The sequence below is a fragment of the Musca domestica genome, unplaced genomic scaffold (genome assembly GCF_030504385.1).
Source record: "Musca domestica strain aabys unplaced genomic scaffold, Musca_domestica.polishedcontigs.V.1.1 190, whole genome shotgun sequence".
In the NCBI taxonomy this organism is placed as follows: Eukaryota; Metazoa; Arthropoda; class Insecta; order Diptera; family Muscidae; genus Musca; species Musca domestica.
Window position 1 is genome coordinate 975,250 of NW_026712246.1, and position 20,534 is coordinate 995,783.

The 20,534-nt window shown below is 35.5% G+C and overlaps 2 protein-coding genes across 8 annotated transcripts; one reads left to right on the forward strand and one right to left on the reverse strand.

Annotated features, from left to right (window-relative positions):
• On the reverse strand, positions 1-14,129 carry LOC101888316 (probable phosphorylase b kinase regulatory subunit beta). Of its 7 annotated transcripts, XM_020038005.2 has the most exons (18): positions 14,009-14,129; positions 13,825-13,956; positions 13,734-13,762; positions 12,437-12,855; positions 12,096-12,377; positions 10,918-11,090; positions 10,487-10,862; positions 10,072-10,098; positions 9,531-9,545; positions 6,861-6,902; positions 6,272-6,376; positions 5,780-6,209; positions 5,573-5,715; positions 3,632-4,099; positions 3,414-3,562; positions 761-1,033; positions 620-695; positions 1-558 (listed from the first exon to the last, which is right to left on the reverse strand). In XM_020038005.2, exons 1-18 carry the CDS (start codon positions 14,026-14,028, stop codon positions 376-378), a joined length of 3,342 nt encoding a protein of 1,113 aa, XP_019893564.2. In that variant the 5' UTR covers positions 14,029-14,129; the 3' UTR covers positions 1-375. The 7 variants fall into 7 exon arrangements, with proteins under 7 accessions (XP_019893564.2, XP_019893565.2, XP_058977407.1 ...); XM_020038006.2 differs by lacking the exon at positions 10,072-10,098; XM_059121424.1 differs by lacking the exon at positions 9,531-9,545.
• A 2,326-nt stretch (positions 14,130-16,455) lies between these two features.
• On the forward strand, positions 16,456-20,534 carry LOC101889542 (EGF domain-specific O-linked N-acetylglucosamine transferase). Its single transcript, XM_005186895.4, has 3 exons — positions 16,456-18,399; positions 19,669-19,883; positions 20,001-20,534. The coding sequence occupies exons 1-3, from the start codon at positions 17,404-17,406 to the stop codon at positions 20,380-20,382; spliced, it is 1,593 nt and encodes a 530-aa protein (XP_005186952.2). The 5' UTR covers positions 16,456-17,403; the 3' UTR covers positions 20,383-20,534.

Consider the following 20,534-nt stretch of genomic DNA (forward strand, 5'->3'; position numbering starts at 1 on the left):
ATATGCAATAAAATTTTGTGCTTTTTTTAAATATAAATTCTTTCGAGTACATTGTTAATAATTTTGGACAATAGTCTATAATCTTATAAACATAAAAGGAACTATATTTCTAGAATAAAATTAAAATAATTTTTGAAAAATTAAATTATAAAACTATAAATAACAATAAAAACAGGAGAGCACTTTTGTCATGTAAAAAAAATAATAAAGGAAAAACAAAGAAAACAATTTATGGCTTACATAAACAAAGAAAACTAATAAGGTGTAAAGCCAAATTGTTTGGAAGAAAAACACACGAAAAACGTGGCAACAATTGGTCGACGAGTGGGAGTCTCAGTAAACAAAACAAATTCCAAAAATATAGTCTCCTAAAACCTAAGAAACTTTGCAGGTTTCATCATGTAAATTATCGCCATTAAAATCTTCATCTTGCGTCGAAAAGGCACCGCCTTGTAAGACTTTGTTAACAGCAGCTCGGGCTAAATAGCCGGTGGTTACATTATAGATCAATGAATAGAATGGTGTCATATCGTTGTGGTGGTCATGGATATTGTTGTCCTATAACAAAATTAAGTATATCATTAAACCCATTTAATTTTAAGTAAAAACATTAAAATACCTTGCAATACATTAAGAATGCCTCCATTAGAATTTCATCCAAATCCAAAGCTTGTTTAAAATGTAATTCAGGATTTCTTTGAAAACAACAAAGATTAGTCAAATAATTCCCCAGGCAATAAAAAATGTTACATCCTCTTACCTATTTAGAATTGTTGCGATAATACACAATAATTCCACGGTAATTTGTCGCCTTTCAGGTTTCTCAATGCATATCAAGGTCTCCTCAACCAAAAGTGAGAAATTCAATTCGCCTCGACTCATATTGATTAAGGTCGGTGTGGCTGGCAACAAGTGACCTTGTGTTGTTATGCCCAAGGGTGTTCGCATTAGAATTTCCCATATTTTATTGTAGAAATGTTTGGGTACGCGACACAAGCAGCCCTCCAATTGGCGACGTTGCAGTGTTGTAAGTCTAGTATGATGGATGGAAGGGGGAGATAATAATGTTTGAAGGTTTTTAGAAAGTGATTTCGTATGGAAAGCAAAACAAAATGCAAATAGTTAGCGAATGGAAAATAAACAAATGTGAACACAATATGATGTCTGTGGGAAAGGTACCAAAAGAAAGGCGACATAGTTCATCTCAAACCCAATTAAACGTTGAGCTTTGTAAGCCTTTATGGATATCTATCTATCTGATGCGATTTTAAAACAAATTTTGGGACTCCTCTTTCTTGTATGGCATTTAAGAGTTGGCTTCCCAGAATTTCCAGTCAATCGGCAGGCAATGATCTTTGCTGTTGAAGCCATTGAGATCAGCCTGATCATTGACCGCTACTCTCAGATCCTCCGGTGACATCCATTGAACAGCTGGTTAATCCTTTTTCGGCTTTGGGTCCCAAAGTTTCTGCGAAAAGATACCGGCTGGTTCAACTTTCTTTTCCCCATCGATGTGCTTCCCACTGTCCTTTTTCGCCGCAACCGAACCGTACGAGACGGACAGTTGTATCGCCTGCGCCATCACCTTTTTCTTCGCCGCTTCGCCGGTTGCTGCTACTCAGTTGACCTCATTCTTTTCACCGCCACTGGCTGCGAGGTGAATTTAGTCGCCTTTGAAGCTGCTTCGGCTTTGGGTCTCAAGGTTTCTGCGAAGAGATACCGGCTGGTTAAACTTTCGTTTGCCCATCCATGTATTTCTTTTTCCCCGCAACCAAACCATACGAGACGGACGGTTGTATCGCCTGCGCGATTCGTTCTCTTCGCCGCCACTGGCTGCGAGTGGAATTTTGTCGACTTTGGGGCTGCACCCTTTGACGAAATGGGCGCTTCCGCAGACTTTACCATTTTGTGTCTTCATCTTCAACACCGTTGGAGTAGGTATCACTGGCTGCGACGGAACTTTATTCGTTTTTGAGGCCACTCCCTTTGACGAAGTTGGCGCATCCGCAGGTGGTGTGTTTTTTGTCCAACTTTGCCATGCTCTCCTGTGCCTTCGCCTTGGACAGCGTACAGTAGATGGAGATGGCGAAGCCACTGCTGCGTTTGGAGCATTAAAGGTAGACTTCGACTTGGTCTTCTTCCCCGCAGACTCTGTGGTTCGGGAGACTTCATTGTGGCCGTGTCTTTCTTTATCTGAGGCCATTGCAGCCATCTTAATAGACAGCTTAGGTTCTGCCTTCTTCGAAATACCTTTTCACATGAACAGGAGCTTCCCACAGTCGTTGCTTTTTAGGAGTCTCGACAGGCTTCACAGCTGCTCTGTAAGTGGGGATCCTTCTATTCCCTTAAAGATGAGTCGTGACATTTCCTCACAAACTTCAGGTTCGTTCTGTAAGCTGTAACTCCTTATCAGTGATTTTTGTTAGATCCCGACCAGCATAACGACTGCAATAATTAACTGCTCGCTGATGTGCTTTTTTCTCCCTTGCGGCCAAGGAAGTCAAAGACACCTCCTCCAGACTCAAACGCTTTTTGCCGAGATAGCAAGGACTTATCGGTACTGGCCGACGCTATATTGGTGGACCATAAAAACAGAAGACCTAACTTTGTCTCGGGGAATGAACGCTTGAATGAAAGCCGATGTTCGGATTACCATAGTACCCATGACCTTTATCCGTAATAATGCGAAGGATTGCCTGAAGCTTTGTTGAAACACTTTCGTTAATCATCTATAACATCATGACATTGTCACCTCCTGAGTTTCCCGTCCGTGCTTTTTTATTATTGGCAGAAGAATCGGAATCCTTGACCGTCCCCGATCTAGTGGTCGTGTAAGGAGTGGAGTCGAATTTGTGGTTTCATTGACTGAGGGTGGTGCCAAGGTGCCCAGCCCAGCATCAGCCAAAGATAATATTGTTGTTTTTGGATATTTTTATATTATTGTCTTCCACGCATCATCGAGAGGCCGACCTTAGAATTGCATTCGTGCTATGGCCTGGGCCTGGTTATTAACGCCGTATTCATCCATTATTTCTCAGACCGCGTCAGAATGAACTTTATTCATTTGATATTTGTGTATCGATGTACATCTCAATTCAGATTGGCTCGGGCAATAGTTTTTATACCAAAGTTTTGGAATGAACAATTTCATTTTCAAACCTCACATGACTTAGATAGGAATAATGAGATTTTTAAATTAGGTCCAAATAAGGGTCTATCACCTACAGAATTTTTTCATCAGGATACTTCCTACAATTTCATCGCTTTCCTTTGCCACAATATGGACAAACATGTCCAGATCGGCTTCGAATGTCTCGGAACGGATATTGTCCATAAAGGAGGGCTCAGAAGTTGATATCTTATCCCAGTCAGAAGAGATTATGAAAATATTAATGTTTAGATTATTAATTTACCTTTCTTCAGCAGCCCATTCGCTAACAGTCAAGACCTTTTGTAATAGTATACGCACTTGGAAAGGTGATAAATTTTCCAAATCAATTGATTCCTGGCCAGACATTTGCAAGTATAGGCGCATGGCTTCCAATACCCAACCAATGCGTATCTGTGAAAAAATAATAAAATTAGAGACTAATTTCCCACAGTTCCCATGAAAAGAGAACTGCCACCTTACCTTCAAAATACCACGGAACATGGTGGGATTTGTTGCGATCAAACGGCCACAGTACAACACCACCTCCTGCTGCAATACGGCTTGTACAACATTATATGGCTGTACAGTTTTATACATAACTTCCTGGATTTCGGCCGGAGTCATTGGCTTATCGAACACAGTTTCCTTCTGTCCGATAACACCCACTGTCAATTCTTTACCATTAACCAGGACGGTTGTAATGAAAGGACTTATTGAATCAACAATATGATGTAGAAGTGATGAACAATAACGCACAGCACGCCAATAACGTAAAGACCCGGCACGATGATATAATTGTTGTAAAGCTTGTATTACTGACAGCCCATTCACTTCGAAATGAGGACCTTCACGATTCAGTATGATACCCCATAGTTGGCAAAGGCAATAAACGGATTCCGTGCTGCGCAGGGCATCAATGATTTCGTGTGTGGGTTTGTGGTTATAGTGCTGAAATAGAAGAGAAATAAAATAAATGAAACAGGGACTATAGAGGTGACAACGGAATATATCCAGTGTTTAGTATTTGTATAGACTGATAGCTCCATATGAATTCAAGTAATGCTTTAATGTCTGCAGCTTCATCCCGGTGGAAGGAAAGTCGAAGTGTGGATTACCGTAGTACCCATGGCCTCTTTTTCTGATCCGAAAATGTCTTATCCGTAATAATTTGAGGGATTACCTGAAGCTGTATTGAAACACTTTCGCTTATCATATATAACGTCAGGGCATTGTCACCTCCTGAGTTTCCCATCCCTGTTGTTATTTATTATTAACAGAAGAATCAGAATCTTTGACCGTCTTCGGTCTAGTGGTTATGTAAGGAGTGGAGGAATAATTCGAACATGTGGTTTTATTGACTGAGGGTGCCAAGGTGTCCGCATCAGTATCAGCCAAAGGTAACTTATTTTTTTTATTTATTATCTTCCATGCGTAATCGAGTCTTGGTGGCACTGAGGTCGACCATGGCATTGCCTTCGTACTATGGCCTGTGTCTGATTATTAACTCCGTATTCATCCATTATTTATTAGACCGCGTTAAAATGAATTTTATTCGTTTGATATTTGTGTATCGATGTACCTCTCAATTCAGATGGACTCGTGGTTTTATTGACTGAGGGTGCCAAGGTGTCCACATCAGCATCAGCCAAATGTAATTTTATTTTTTTATGTTATTATCTTCCATGCGTAATAGAGCTTTGAAGGGATTGAGGTCGAACGTGACATTGCATTACTAACTTCGTATTCATCAATTATTTCTCAGGCCGCGTTAAAATGAATTTTATTAATTTGATATTTGTGTATCGATGCACCTCTCAATTCAGATTGCCTCGGGAAATAGTTTGTATACCATAGTCTTGGAATGAATAATTTCATCTTCGAACTTCATATGACTTAGATAGGAACAATGTGATGTTAAAAGTTAAGACCAAATAAGGGTCTTTCTTCTACGGAATTTTTCATCAGGATATTCCCTACAATTTCATCGCTCCCCTTTGCCACAATAAGGACAAACATGTCGAGATCGGCTCCGAATGTCGGCAAGTAATGAATTAGTTTGTTTGGTTTTAATTTAAAAACTATACCACTGGCATAACGTGGATTTCCTTTTTGTTATGTTTTAAAAATGTTTGTGAAAAGGATTAGTTGATAAATTCTATGATCGCTTTGCGAAGATATTTTTGGGTGCATCCACATAAAAATTTTCAGAAAATCTATGTTCGTTTACATTTAAAGAATTCTTATAAAATGTAGGATTCAAATCCTAAGTCTACCCTTTAGAAATTTAATTCTATATTTTGTAGGAATTCGTCAAATGTTACCTCACATGAATTTTTTTAAAGTTCCAAGGAAATTTTCATATTTTAGAAGGTCATATCTTGATTAAAACATTTCTGTCGAATGTTTTCATTCTTGCCTTACCTCCACAGATATTTTCTCTTCCACATACGTTTGAGCTTTTGGCACATCGGTCAATGATTGATAACCTATATATTCATGATTTATTTGGGCAAAGGCATTCTCCTTATCCGACAAATCGCTTTGATTGATGAAATCCAAATGTTCTGTAACAAAAATTATTTTAAATTAAAAATGTATTCAACATCAATAATCTCCTCCTCATCTTACCCATACAAGAGCTACTAATTAAATTCTGCAAACGGCCAATGCGAACTTTCATGCCATCACAATAGCCCTTCTTCAGCATGGCCAGCAAATCAAGCATTTCCTTAAATTGAGGATCACGCATATGCTCCTCACGTATAAGCAAACAGACAGTTGGTCGACCCGATAAACGCCAATATTTACCAACAAATTGTAGCTCAGTTTTAATATCATCAATTAGTAGAGCCATATCACGATATAAATAAAAATCAGATACTTCAAATATCAAGGGATAACACAGCACCGTCATGCCACAAATACGATACACTTTACTGGTGCCCAAAGAACCCACCGGTCGAGGTGGACGACCTGAGAGGCCAACTTTTTTATTAACGCCTAAATGTTGATAGACCTTAATCAACTCCGTGGAAGACCAAATTTGCACGGGTTCAACCTGAACGAAAACAAGTTAATAATTAAAGATTTTTTATTAAGGTTACAAAATCTGTAACTTACCTCATGAGGTGTTTGAGTTTGAATACCATAGGTTGCCATCATTGCCTGCAGACGCATTGACTCGGCAATCAATACAATTTGCACTACTAAATCTGTAGCTGTACCCTGAATTTATAAGAATTATAAATCAAAAATAAAATTAATTGTCTGTTCATAAAAAATATTTCAAATTAACAAGTAACAAATGCAAATATGAAACACAATAAATATATACAAAAATGTTTAAAAATATATATAAGAAGTTTAGTAGAAAAATGCATATACATATCTTTTACATATGTTTTAAAAAGTAAAGAAAAACAAAACATGCAACATTTCATAGATATCATATACATTCCATACAAATCATAAAACAAAAATGCCATTAACAAATATTTATATATAGTATCAAAAACGCAGAAAATACAGTCAAACACTGTTACGATGAACACTCTTTAGAAGAAAAAGAAAAATAAATTTATTACTTTATTACTTTTTTTTGAATATTTTTTTCAAAGTTTCTTTGTAACAATGTTTGACTGTATTTTATAACCAAATGCAATAAACATATTATTTTAATAAAAATTTGTTGTTTTTATAAAAAATTTACCTCATTCTTATTATTATCCCCTATAAAAGGAACTCTAGATGTCTAAATGAACCATTTCATTTTGGTTGTTAGTAGTAAATAGGAAAGATAATGCTGATTAGATTTTGTGTCAAATTTTTAAATTTTCTTAAAGTGTACGAAGCGTAAAAGTGGAGAACCAAAGTGGGGGTGGAGTTGTATTTTTACAGAATCAACCAAAAACCTACTTTAAAAAACAAAACAAATGTACAGATAAGCTTGTCCTTTAAGCTTTTTGGGATAACCAGATAAGTTCATCTTAAAATGTCATGTATAAATGCCCTTTAGACTACGAGCTCTGAAATATCCCTAACAAATTATCAGGAAAACGTTCAATGGGAAAATATTATTAAATAAAATTAAAGCATCTACATAATTGAGAGAATGCGGGAATGTAATGTCCTATTAAAAGACTTACTTGTTTGTTCGGGAAGATCTATAGATCTTCTATGAGAAGACCCCTTGATCTACTATGAGAAGACTTATTGGTCTTTTATGAGAAGACCTCTTGGTCTTCTATAAGAAGACCTTTTGGTCTTCTATAAGAAGACCTTTTGGTCTTCTATAAGAAGAACTTTTGATTTTCAATAAGAAAACCTATTAGTCTTATATGAGAAGAATTATTGGTCTTCTATGAGAAGCCTTATTAGACTTCAATGAGACGAACTATTAGACCTATTGGTCTTATATAAGAAGACCTACTGGTCTTCTATAAGAAGTCCTATTGGTTTTCGATGAGAATACCTATTTGTCTTCCATGAGAATACCTATTGGTCTATGAGGAGACCTCTTGATCTTCTATGAGAAGACCTATCGGTCTTCTATGAGAAGAACTGTCGGTCTTCTATGAAAAGACCTATTGCTCTTCTATGAGAAGACCTAGTGGCCTTCTATGAGAAGACCTATTGGTCAATTTTTGTCTCTCCGCCAGTTACAGAATTAAACCTAGAAAATGTCGTTTGTCATTTTTGGTCAAAATGACCAAAGTCATGATTGATTTTGAAGAAAATATTTTTTAAAAATTCACGATTGGATATCATTTTTTAAAAATCTTTGAAAATAATTTTCAATAATTTCAAAAATTCGCGATTAAACATAAAAATAGTTTTGAAAAATTAAAAATCCCCGATTGGTCTATTTTGTTTAAAAATCCGATTGTTTTGTAAATTTACGATTGGGTTTTGAAAAAAAAAATGTTTTAGTATCGACAATTGTGCCCAAAAAACAACGATTGGATTTAAAAAAAATGTTAATCTAAAATTTCTTCGGATCAAAATCACGCGCCACCCAAGAATGATTACAAAATGAGGTTCCTCGCTTCATTTCCAGCGCACAATGGCCACCAAAATATCGGGTTACCAATCCGTTGGATTATTGTGTCTGGAGTATTTTGAAAAGCAAGGACACTAAAAAATACCAAAGTGTGGCGGTTTCATTGGCCGTTTGAAGGCCATAATTCGTGCCAAATGTGACCAATTTGAACAAATCTAAACTTATTCTAAAAGTTTATGCTATTTCCGACATATTTTGCTTTAATTCAATAAAATTAAAAAAATGTTAAAATTATGGCGTTTGACTTGTAGTTGCAATCGCCCTGTACATGGACTGACGGACGGACATGCATAAATCGACTCAGAATAATATTCTATGCAGATCATCAAAAGGAAGAAATAACACCCTGACAACCTTGTGGTGTAATGTATAAAAATAAACGATTGATCCTTAAAAGAGCATTGGGTGTAATTTTTTATTTCTAAATCCCCGATTGGTCTTTGAAAATGTATTTTTTTTTAAATCTGACTTTTTTTTTTTTTGATAATCCACAATTGTTTTTAAAAACATTTTTTTTATTTCCACAATTGTACCTTTAAAACCCCGATTAGAGATTAAAACATTTTTAATCAAAAATTTCTCCGGATGAAAATCTTTTTAAGCACTAAAAGGTTAGTGCAGCGAAATTTTCAGATTTCTTTATTTTAATCTGCACTGAAAACATGGATGACATTATAGGCTTAAACGCTTGGATTTAGATATTTGTTTGAATACCCATATCCAAATTTAAAATATTTTTCATTTAAAAAATCCACATAATTTATGAACAACGATGGTTTTAAACTATTGATGAATTAGTTTTAAAATTTAACCTTACCGTTTATAGTTTCATGTGGGTTTTTTTATCAAATTTTGAATTTAATTGGTTTGAATTTAAGAGTTGGCAAAATCAAACCAATGTAATTTAATTTAAAAAAAAGTTAGTGTACATTTTAGAACACGCCAATTAATTTTATCAAATTTGGCTGAGTATTAATAAAGCAGTGGAAAAACGTTTACAACATTTTTTTAGTTACCAATACAAATAATTAGAATATCATTATGTTGATCAAATGAATTTCGGATTACCAATATACGACAGTCACTTATTTCAAGGAAAAAAAATAAGAAATTATTAATAAAACAAAAACTACAACTATTATTATAACCCAAAACATTTAACACATCATAAAAAAAAAACTCTGAGAAAATAAAATACACACTAAAAACTGGGCATCAGTTTTTAAAACAATAACATAAACATCAACTAAACAAAAGGTAACTACAAAAAAATCAATATATTTCAACGAGAAAAATTACTGCCCAAAATCAACTACTTACAGTGCCAGGTTTTGCCTATTTTAAGAAAAAAAAGTAAATATATGAAAGAATAAATTTACAATTAAATTTAAGGATAAATAGTAAAGTTTACAGAAAGGGGTCTACTACATAATATGAACTATTTTAGTGTTAAAAAATTACTACAATAGAGAATACATTTTAAAAATAAATTAAATTTTCAATTTAGTTGAAAAACAAAAATTTTGCTTTTAAAAAAAGGAAAAAAACTTAGGAAAATGTAATGTTTTGTTCTTAGCCTTTTACTAAATTTTGCTATAACTTCTTGCAAGGACTTAGATCCCAGTGTATGCATTTTATGTGCGTACGTAAAAAATTAATATAGGCTACAACCGTATGCATGCTATTTTGTTACAAACTACTCAAATGCCATGTGTGGAATTATTTATGCCATTTTTATTGTTGTTGTTCTTTGTATATAAAAGTGTATTTTGCTGTGAGTACTTAGCTATTGTCTTGCAATAAAATTAAACATACATATGTCGTATATTTTGTTGCTAATTATATATCGAAAATAACTTACGTTGTGTTTCTCATCGAAGGCTTTTCCCTTGGATATATGTTAATTGTATTTGTTTACAATTTTTTTGTTTGTTTGTATTGTTGTTTACCAATTTTATGTTTTTGAGTTTCAATTTAAATTTTTGTTTGTTTTTCATAATTTTACGTGGACATGGAGAGGACAACATATATAAGGTAGTCGTAGATGGTAGGTAATGGTAGTAGTAGTAGTAGAGGGGAAAACAAAAATATATGGACAAAAACATCAATTATACGGGGGAATATTCCATTATATCAAAGCCAATTCAGTAAGACAAACAAAAGTATCAATCAATATTAAAAAAATATAAAACTCAAATCTCTATACCCAATTGGTGGTTCATCATTTCTTCTTCGTCTTCAACAGTACACTAGAAGGCAAGGGTTTAACAACTTACCTGGAAAGCCGAGTAACGTCCGGCACGACGTGGTCTATTATAGCTGGGCAAATAACGGCGTATGGGATCCAATTCGTTAATATGCAAAAGACCCCCAGTTAGCAACTGAGCTATTATAAACATGGATTGACCCCACAAGAATAGCGATTGGGAAGGAGCTTTCACATAAGACCCCTCACCATCGGGGGCATAATACATTGTCACCACCGGATCACCGTGGGCATCAACATAGAGACAAGGCCTCAGCTCATTTTGATATTCCTCAATTTGTTCGGTATTATTCTTGAAAACACCATCAATTATCATGGCTATGAAAAACATGGGCCATTCACATTCATAGCCCTCGAATTCTTTGATTTCACCAGTGTGGTAATATCTGAAAAAAGAATTATTATTAATCGGAATTAAAAACCCAGCTATAAATCATATACCTCCTTGTTTTGTCTTCGTTTTTACTAAGGAAACCATCGCGAGAAAATCTCTTGAAGCCCCTTTTGCACCTTAAACGATTGATGACATTATTTTTTGTCTGCTCCACCAAACGTTCTTCGTGTGAAGCAAAGGCTGGGAAGGACAAGGTTAAAAGGAGAGATGCATCGACACCCTAAATGTTGAAATATAAAATTGAATGAAAATCAGAAAACCGCTTTATGAAAGAAAAATACCAATTCTAGAGAAGAAGAGGAAGTATATGGGTTCAATGTATTGTATACTTCGGCCCTCTCTGTTAAAAAACAGCAAATTCTACATACAGAGTGAGATGAAAAAACTGCAATCAACTTCAGATTGCTGTGATTCCTAAGCCACTCGCCCGACAACTGTTACAACTATTCCAGTGACAGCTCATTATATTGTTTACAAGCGTACAAAAGCATTTGGTTAGAATTTTCCAGAAAAAAAGTTATTCGTGATGAAATTAAAGCGTTATAGTGTGAGTTCTTTATATTTGGCTGTAAAACCACAAGTGGCTATCGTTAGAGCAATCCAGCATTTAAATGTGAATAAATCTTTTGTGTCTCGTACCATCGCTCGTTACTGTGATACTGGTAGCGTGGACGGAAGAAAACAGCAACATCAGCAGAATTGTTTCGAAAAGTAAAGAGGCGACTTAATCGAAACCCGCGTCTCAGTGGCCGAAAAATGCTGGTGACCTGAACGTATCGCAATATTCCATTCGAAAAATATAGAAAAATGAGCTCGGGTTAAAGCCATTGAAATTCCAAAAAGTGAAAGAACTTATACCACAACAGAAAGAAAATAGACCTTAAAGAGCTAAAGAGCTGCTTCGCTTGACCGAAAGTGGTGAACTGCCGAATTTGGTTTTATCCGATGAGAAAACATTCGTTGTTCAACAGTTTGTAAACAAACACAATGATCGTGTTTATCTGCCAAAGAGGTCAGCTGAAAATGTGCACCTTCGGTTGTCCACCAGAGCTCAAGCGTCGGCCATGCTGATGGTGTGGGCCGCCATAACAGCCGATGGTCGCTCTCCGCTCATATTAATCAACTTTGTTGCAGTTTTTTTATCTCACACTGTATACCCTCTCGAGCCATTTGGCTGAGGGACGTTTTTTATATAAAGCCATTTTCCTTTGTCTCATATATTTACCTTACTACTCGATTCTCTTGGCAACATTGTTTCGAAAATACTCCGATTACGATTGTGAGCATCGATGTCTACATAGACTACACTCCACGAAGCACCTTTTTCGCCAAACAAATTGCAACCATTGATGGCTTCCAAAGCCGATTTGGCCATGCCAATTGAGGAGGCATGAATTTCAGGTGTGCCATTATTATACTTCGAGCCACGTTCCCACATGCCAAAGTCGGGTGTGCGATAAGCACGCTCCACATAGTAGACTAAATTTTGGATAAACGCAACTTCATCCTGCAATGAAAATAACATTAAAATCTCAATAAAATTTTTGAAATAATAAGCATCCTTACCTGTGTATATATAATTTGCAATCCCGATGTTATCATCTGCACCAAAAATATCAAATACAGCGATACTACATCAATTTGCAAATGATTGTACAAATCATCCGAATAGATTATTTCACCAGTATGCAAATGAAATTTACTATGCAAGGCATGTTGATTTGATTGTCGCTGTTTGAAGAGTTCAACGCGTGATGCTTGTTTTATCCAACATTCCAATATGCCACGCATACATTTCACGGTGGACTGGCCTAGTTCATAGGATTTACCACGATCATCATCAATACGACGATAGGCTTGATATAAACTCCATACGGCAGCAGCACAATAAACACTATCACGTACACTGCCCACCTCATGATCGATGCTCATCACCGGAAAGAGGCCAGTAATGGGGCTTTGGAAGCGCAACAGCTGTCGTTTAACTGAAATGAGGAAAGAAGATTAATACTTTGATATGATAAAAATTTAAATTATTCTTGTCAAGAACCCTAAATCCTACCAGTGACTACATAGAAGCAATGTTAAAACATTTTGTTTAGAGAGGTTTCCTATTCATTGTGAACCTAAAGTGCCAACCCTAATATGTTCAATATTTCTTATATGGTTCATCTATTACCCCAATTATCATTTAATTTAATGGAATAATAAAACGCTAGATCCCCATAAGGAATAGGATAGCATTCGATTTTTAAATTAATAATAGATAAATACAAAATTGGACATATTTTCGGAAATTTCTAATGCGAATAAGAATTGTGATTTTCTTTGATTTCCAAATAAAAATAATTGTTAGACAACTTTCTATGAAGTGGTAGAGAACACAATCAAAACAGTATATATACCCGGCGATGTTCATATTATCAATTAATTAAATGCAATTGTGAACGAGGTGATCGTTACCCAGATCAAATTGACTAAGTCGATTTTCAAGATACTTTTTACATTGCATTACAAACATTAGGCAGATTAAAAATAATTTTAAAGCTGTATACTTTTTTGAGAGTCTAAATACTTTTCCTTAAATTTACCAAAATCGAAGTTTTTCAAGCACAAACATTTTCAATACGAGCAATATAAAAAACAAATACGAAAAACGTGACTTATGTGCTTCTTGCAACACAACGGCATTTTGTACAATAAACAAACAATATGTATGTAGCCATATACCACACCAAACATCTAGCAAGATGCCAAAAGCGCTCAAGTATATATGTCCCAAGACAACAAAAAAAGGGGAATACTCGATATTATATAATTTAATAATAATTAAGAGATGAGGGATGCTTTGTAGAAATCTTACCAATTCCATAATAAATATCCAATTGTTTGCTGTAAAAAAATAAAATTATTACAATTTACGCAATTAAAAGTAATCAATTTTTTCAACATACACAGTATCTTCATAATTGGATGTCTTCAGAAAAGAATCCAAATTAATGTCTTCCAAACTGTTGTGTCTTCCCGATGTTGATGGTGCTCCCGAATTAAGACCACTTTCTGGTGCATTGAAAGTAATGCCCAACCTGTGAAAAAAACTCGTTAAGAATTATGTTTTACTTAAATTGTTGAACTCACGTTTTGGGTGGATCTCTCATCGTGTAGATTTAATGAAAAAAAATAATTTTTCCTGCTGTTTTCTGAAGCTTTTGTTTAGTTTTTATTCCGATGTTTTGGTTACTGGTTGCTGTGTAAATACCCTTGTAAAAGTCAAATGTGTCACATAGCTGAGTAGGGTTACCACACTGCAAGAATTTGCGACAATTACTATGTTTAGAATAGAATATAAAAGATAATGTGAAATTTTTGCGAATGAAGAAATGGATAGAAGGCAATAGAGCACAGGGTGTTTCATAGGAATATAAAATCGCACATATACAGTCATGGTTAAAATTAGATTAGGTTTTTTGTCATGCTATGCAAGAAATTTATTTAAATGTGAATAAATCTTTTGTGTCTCGTGCCATCGCTCATTACTGTCATGCTGGTAGCCTAGCCCGACTGTGCCCACCAGAACTCAAGCGCCGGCCATTGTGATGGTGTGGGCCGCCCATGGTAGAAAAATACAGGTAGATGCATCCATGGTACAATGAAGAGAAGGTAGGTCAATTAGTATAAAAACAATAAAAAATCAAACAACTTGTTGCATTTATTTTGAATAAATAATTGAAAACCGCGATAACTGAATGAAAGGTCAACACTTCTTTTCAAAATCATGTACTATATATCTCTAAAGGATTATTTCGCTACAAAAACTCTAGACTTTGTCGATGCATGCGTTGAAATGAACATTTTGAAAACATCCGAATTTGAATGTTTTCTGAACAATTTTTTTGTTATTGAAAAGAAAACACATACATAAACAAAAAAAGATGACGTATTAGGCCAAGAAAATAAAAAAATTGAAATCATATGGTAGTTCTGCCCTACCTTGATATCATTGTACCATGGATGCATCAACGCTTGGGAACATTGATATGTCAAAATTTTTTAAATATTTCTGCAAAAATAAGTAAATTTGTCTATGTTTTACCACACAACGCCAATCGGAGGTTGTTATAATATGCATTTTTTAATAATTTTTACAAATTTGAGTAATTTTTCATTCAAAATTTTCGATTCCAAAATTGGTTTGACAGTTTATTGTCCCAGCAGCTGTGTCGAAGCGTCTACCTGTATTCTTCTACCATGGGGCCGCCATAACAACCGATGGTCGCTCTCCGCTCGTATTAATCGACCGTGGCATCAGAATAAATGCCGAATATTTTCGTGAAAATATTCTGGAGGGTGTATTATAGCCTTCAGCACGCAAACATTTTGGCCAGACGTTGAACATTCCAACAGGACTCAGCACCATCGCACTCAGCACGCGCCCTCAATGGTGGTTACAAAATGAGGTTCCTCGCTTCATTTCCAGCGTACAATGGCCACCAAAATCTCCGGATACCAATCCGTTGGACTATTGTGTCTGAAGTATTTTTGAAAGCAAGGTTGGCACTAAAAAATACCAAAGTTTCGATCACCTCAAGCAAGCGCTTCGCCTATAATGAGCCAAAATACGGCAGAGCAACATTCGGGCAGCGTATGACGGTTTCATTGGCCGTTTGAAGCCCATAATGTGTGCCAAAGGGGAGCAATTCGAACAAATCTAAACCCTTTCTAAAGTGTTATGCTATTTCTGACATTTTTTGCTTTCATCCCATAAAATTTAAAAAAAAAATATTTAAAAATTATGGCGTTTGACTTACTATTTTAGATTCAATCTCACAATCCACAACATTTCATTCTTCCAATATAAGAATTTGGTTAAAAAATGAGAAATAAGCACAACCAACGATTGCATATTTAAAAATCTATTTGACACTTGAAGACTATAGCACAGAGCTGCATTTTTCTAGTTTATTTGAAGTTGAGCACCCTTTCTTATCGAGCCATGGATTTTTGTATCTCCAATACATGTATAATTGGCTAGGATGCTTTTGCTGTTTCTTCTAAATAAATAACACACAAAAAATTGGAGTTACAAACAAAATTCGTTAACATTATAATTTTTATAATTTCGGTAAATAAGGAAAATTTTTGGCAGGTTGGCTATAAAAAAATAGTCGCTATGTCCTACTGATAACAAAAGCGCTGCTAACTTTATTTTGAATTTTTTTTATAATTTTATATTTTTATTTTACGGAAATTTGTCGGTACTTCAAAAAATAAGTTGGAGAATCCCACTACAGGTCACTTTACCAGTAAAAGTAAAGTACTAATTTAATTTATTCTACTATTTTTCATTATTATTCTCACCATATATTAGCTTATGTTAAAATTTTTTGTTATACAGTATATTTTGTTATATATTATTTTTTTTACCCCAAAACTCACTTTTTTCGGTTACCTTTCTTTCTCTTTGTAAGTTCCGGTAAGCCCTAATAACATTTAAATACTTAATTTTCCAACTCTGAGTCTGACTGAGAGGCAGAACACCAACTCTCTCAATAATAAACAAAATAACGAAAGGCCCACAGAGAGACAAGCACCAAACACATAAACAAATTATTAACCAGAAACATTAAACTGCCATTAACTAGCCAGAAAATGCCAAAAGTGTACTTCAACCTCCAACAACAACAACATTGGCAACAGGTACGACCGACTTAAACAAGCAGAAAGGGAATAAGCAAGCAAGTAAAAAAACCCAAACAATACAGAATGAAATATTTAAAGCAGCAGCCACTACCACCATCATCATCACCATACAGCAGAAGCAAGCAGAACAACGATGGAAACCAGATTTAGATTTTTTTTGTACGGCTCACATCATATCTACCACAAGCGCTATCAGTTGCTGCCTGGCTGGCTGGACTATTGTTAAGCGCATCATAACAACAAGCAAAGAACGGTGTACGGTGAGCGCTGGCTGAGTGTAGATTAAGACAAGCTGCTGCTTAGAGAAGAAGCTAACAAAAACCTTTTGTGTATTTTGATTGATTGACTCGGGCGATAAAATGTGGAAAAAAGCCGGTATCTGAGTAGTTATGATGTGTTTGAGGTAAACAAATAATTACATCCAAACCGAAGAGAATAGCATCCCAAAGTAAATATACAAATATCTGAAAATTCAAGTGTGAGGTCATCCGTAGCCAGAAGAATAACCTCCAAGCACAGCTGCTGTTTCGCGGTGAAGGTGTCGTTTGTGTTTCTTTTTTTTTTGTTTATCAAGTTATTCGATTAACTCTGTTAACTCCCTGACTACCCAGCCAATCGTGCAACAAAATCCAAGGCCAACAAAGCGATTGTTGTTGTGTGGCTAAAATTAAGCGGGCAACTGGGAATGTGAGAAGTGCCGTGTAATTTCTCAGAAAACCACAATCGCTATTGTCTGCCTTGGGCTGTGCACTGGAATACAAGAAAAGAAATTCTATTCCAAATTAGAGAAATCTGCAGACTTAAAAAGAAACACCTTGGCCTTTATATGAACAATGGAGAAATTTCTATTACTCAGCATAACGGTGACGGGCATTGTTGGCTTGTGGCCGCTGCTGTGTTTGTGCGAGTGTGATGTAGAGCAAAGCCTTTCTTTGCCGGATTTACCATTGGAGCATTTGAAACGCTACATAAACACGTTCGACAAAGTAAAGCAACAGTATCAGAACAAAACGGAACTACTGCAAAAAATCGTGCAAAAAGACAACAAAGGTTGTTGGGGCCATGAACCGGACTGTGCCAAAGAAAATCGATTTCAAACACCCATTTGCCCGGGCTCGCATACGGGATGGGTGCGCAACAAAGAATCCCAGGTGGAGACATTCTATGAGCAGGCAGATTTTGGTTACATTAAACATCAAATAAAGGAGATGAAGTTAATGTGCGAACCCAAACTTATTACCGATTCCTCGTTGGAGTGCACCGAGTACATGAGATTTTGTCGTGGCCGTTATCTTATGTTGGACTTTAGAGATTTGCCCAAACGGCAAGAACGTATACGTTATCACATGGATGTACTGAAGGAAGGACAAATTCAAGGCTATTGTCAGTTGAATGAAACTCGCCTCAAATCTCAGCTAGATCACATGGGTGCCTTGCAGTCGTGGTCACCAGAACTGCGTAACTTCATTGAATCCAAAGAACCAATCAGCGAAAGCAGTGAACAGTGTGATATGTTCATTAATACGCCCACATTTCTAATGAAAATCGATGCCACCTACAATATGTATCATCATTTTTGTGATTTTTTCAACTTGTATGCCACGCTGTTTGTAAATCAAACTCATAGTTCAGTGTTCGATAGAAATACCCAGGTGATAGTGTGGGAAACCTATCCGTATGACTCACCGTTCAGAGATACATTCAAGGCGTTTAGTACTAATCCTGTTTGGACATTGGATCAGGTGAAGGGCAAACGGATATGTTTTAGAAACGTTGTCTTTCCATTGCTGCCACGCATGATTTTTGGCCTGTACTATAATACACCAATTGTAAGTATGAATGATTGAGAATTGTAGGGGATATTGAATCGAGAGTACATTAAGCTCTCTTTCAGAACCTGCAAGAATCTACAATGCTTGCATTTTTTCGATATCATAAAGGGAAAATCGGTTATCGTAGAAAGAAATGTTTAGATTCTTGCAGTTCTGGAACAGATCATAATTTTGTCATTTTCTCATAGCGTCACAATAGGCCCAAAAATATATATATTTTTATACCTTCCACCATAGTATGGAGGGTATATTAAGTTTGTCATTCCGTTTGTAACACCTCGAAATAGACATTTTAGATCCCTCAAAGTTTACATATTCTTGATCAGCATAAAATTGTATGTCGATTTAGCGATGTCCATCAGTCTATCCGTCTGTAGAAATCACTCTAGCTTCCGAACGAATTGAAGCAGATTGATAAAGTTTTACTCAAATGTATGTAATGCCTGCAGGACTTTTGCTATTGAAAATGGGCCACGTAGGTCCACGTTTTCGGTATAGCCCCATATAACGGTACCACCCGATATTCGGTATTTTGATGATTTTAGCAAGATTATTTACCGGAATTGTTTCAAATTTGATATTCGAAGTTCGTAATTGATACTACAGCCTAAGACAGAAAATTGTCTGTGCAGGTTCACGTCTTCGTATAGCAGCCCCCATATAACGGTACCTCCCGGTATTCGGTAATTTGTTGATTTTTGCGACATTATTCACCGGATTTTTTCAAATTTGGTATTTGATGTTCGTAATGCATGCTACAGCCTATGACTGGAGATTGTCTGTGCAGGTCCATGTCTTCGTATAGCCCCCATATAACGGTACCTCCCGATATCCGGTATTTTGATGGTTTTGGCTACATTATAACCAATTTATTTTAAGTTTCGCATTTGAATATTGTAATGGCTTGTGACAAATGTTACCTATGCAGGTCCATGTCGTCGTATAGGCCCCAATATAACAGCTACATTCGGTATTTTTAAGATTTTAGCAAATTTTTTTAACGGATTTTATTATTTTTGAGCATTGCCAAATTCCTTCCAAATGGTGGAGGGTATTCAAAGTTCGGCCCAGCCGAACTTACATTGTCCACTCAAAAGCCATGAACAAAAAAAAAATGTTAGATATTGAAAATTGGAAAAAATATCGTTTTTTTTTTTTCAAAAAAAAAAAAAAAAAAAATGTGAAAAAAGATAAGAATTGATCCTCAAATATTAAAAAGAAATAAAAACGGCTGAAACTGTACCCTGTTTTTTCTTTTTCTTCCAGATTCAAGGATGTGAAAAGAGTGGACTGTTTAGAGCTTTTTCAGAATTTATTTTGCATCGTTTGAAGGTACCCTTTGTTGCACCCAAAAACAACAAGATACGAATAACATTTTTATCGAGACGTACCAAATATAGACGCGTAAAGAACGAAGAGGAATTGTTGGAAGAAATAAGTAAAAATGAAGACTACATAGTACAAAAAATTTCTTATGAAAGGTGAGTAAAATCCAAAGTGATTGCTACAAAGAAAATACTTCTAAAGCAAAATTGATTGGAAGAGTTAAGAACTGCATGTTTTGCTATCTAAAAAATCTAATATATTCTCCTTTTTAGAGAGCTAACATTCCTCCAGCAACTGGAAGTAACACGCAACACTGACATTCTCATTGGCATGCACGGTGCGGGTCTGACACATTTACTCTTCCTACCCGAATGGGCAAGCCTCTTTGAACTCTATAATTGTGAGGATCCAAATTGTTACAAAGACTTGGCCAGATTACGTGGCATCAACTATATAACATGGGAAGAACGTGACCTAGTGTATCCTGAAGATGAGGGCCATCATCCCGAAGGTGGTGCTCATGCTAAATTTACAAATTATGCCTTTGATGCAAAAGAATTTGCACGCCTGGTAGAAAAAGCAGCAGAGCATGTGAAAGCGCATGAAGATTTTCAAAAATATAATCAAGAGGCTTTAACAAAAGATGAGCTGTAAAATGTTATATTTAATAGAGATATATAATACTGTTGAGATTATTATTGTATGTACTTAAGAGTTTTTTGTGGTATTTTCGTATTTAAGTAAGTTGTAATTTTATTGAAAATAAAATTGAAAGAACGACAAGTATTTTTGATAACCAAATCGAA

What these genes read in the sequence shown, in the direction of transcription:
- LOC101888316 (XM_020038005.2), bottom strand. Translation starts at nt 14,028, where the DNA reads ATGAGAGATCCACCCAAAAC. An exon ending in GGATATTTATTATGGAATTG is followed by an intron (nt 12,856 to 13,733) that starts GTAAGATTTCTA and finishes TCCTCATTTCAG; the next exon opens with TTAAACGACAGCTGTTGCGC. An exon ending in GACGTTACTCGGCTTTCCAG is followed by an intron (nt 10,099 to 10,486) that starts GTAAGTTGTTAA and finishes CATATATCCAAG; the next exon opens with GGAAAAGCCTTCGATGAGAA.
- LOC101889542 (XM_005186895.4), top strand. Translation starts at nt 17,404, where the DNA reads ATGGAGAAATTTCTATTACTCAGCATAACGGTGACGGGCATTGTTGGC. An exon ending in TGTACTATAATACACCAATT is followed by an intron (nt 18,400 to 19,668) that starts GTAAGTATGAAT and finishes TTTTTCTTCCAG; the next exon opens with ATTCAAGGATGTGAAAAGAG. An exon ending in CAAAAAATTTCTTATGAAAG is followed by an intron (nt 19,884 to 20,000) that starts GTGAGTAAAATC and finishes TCTCCTTTTTAG; the next exon opens with AGAGCTAACATTCCTCCAGC.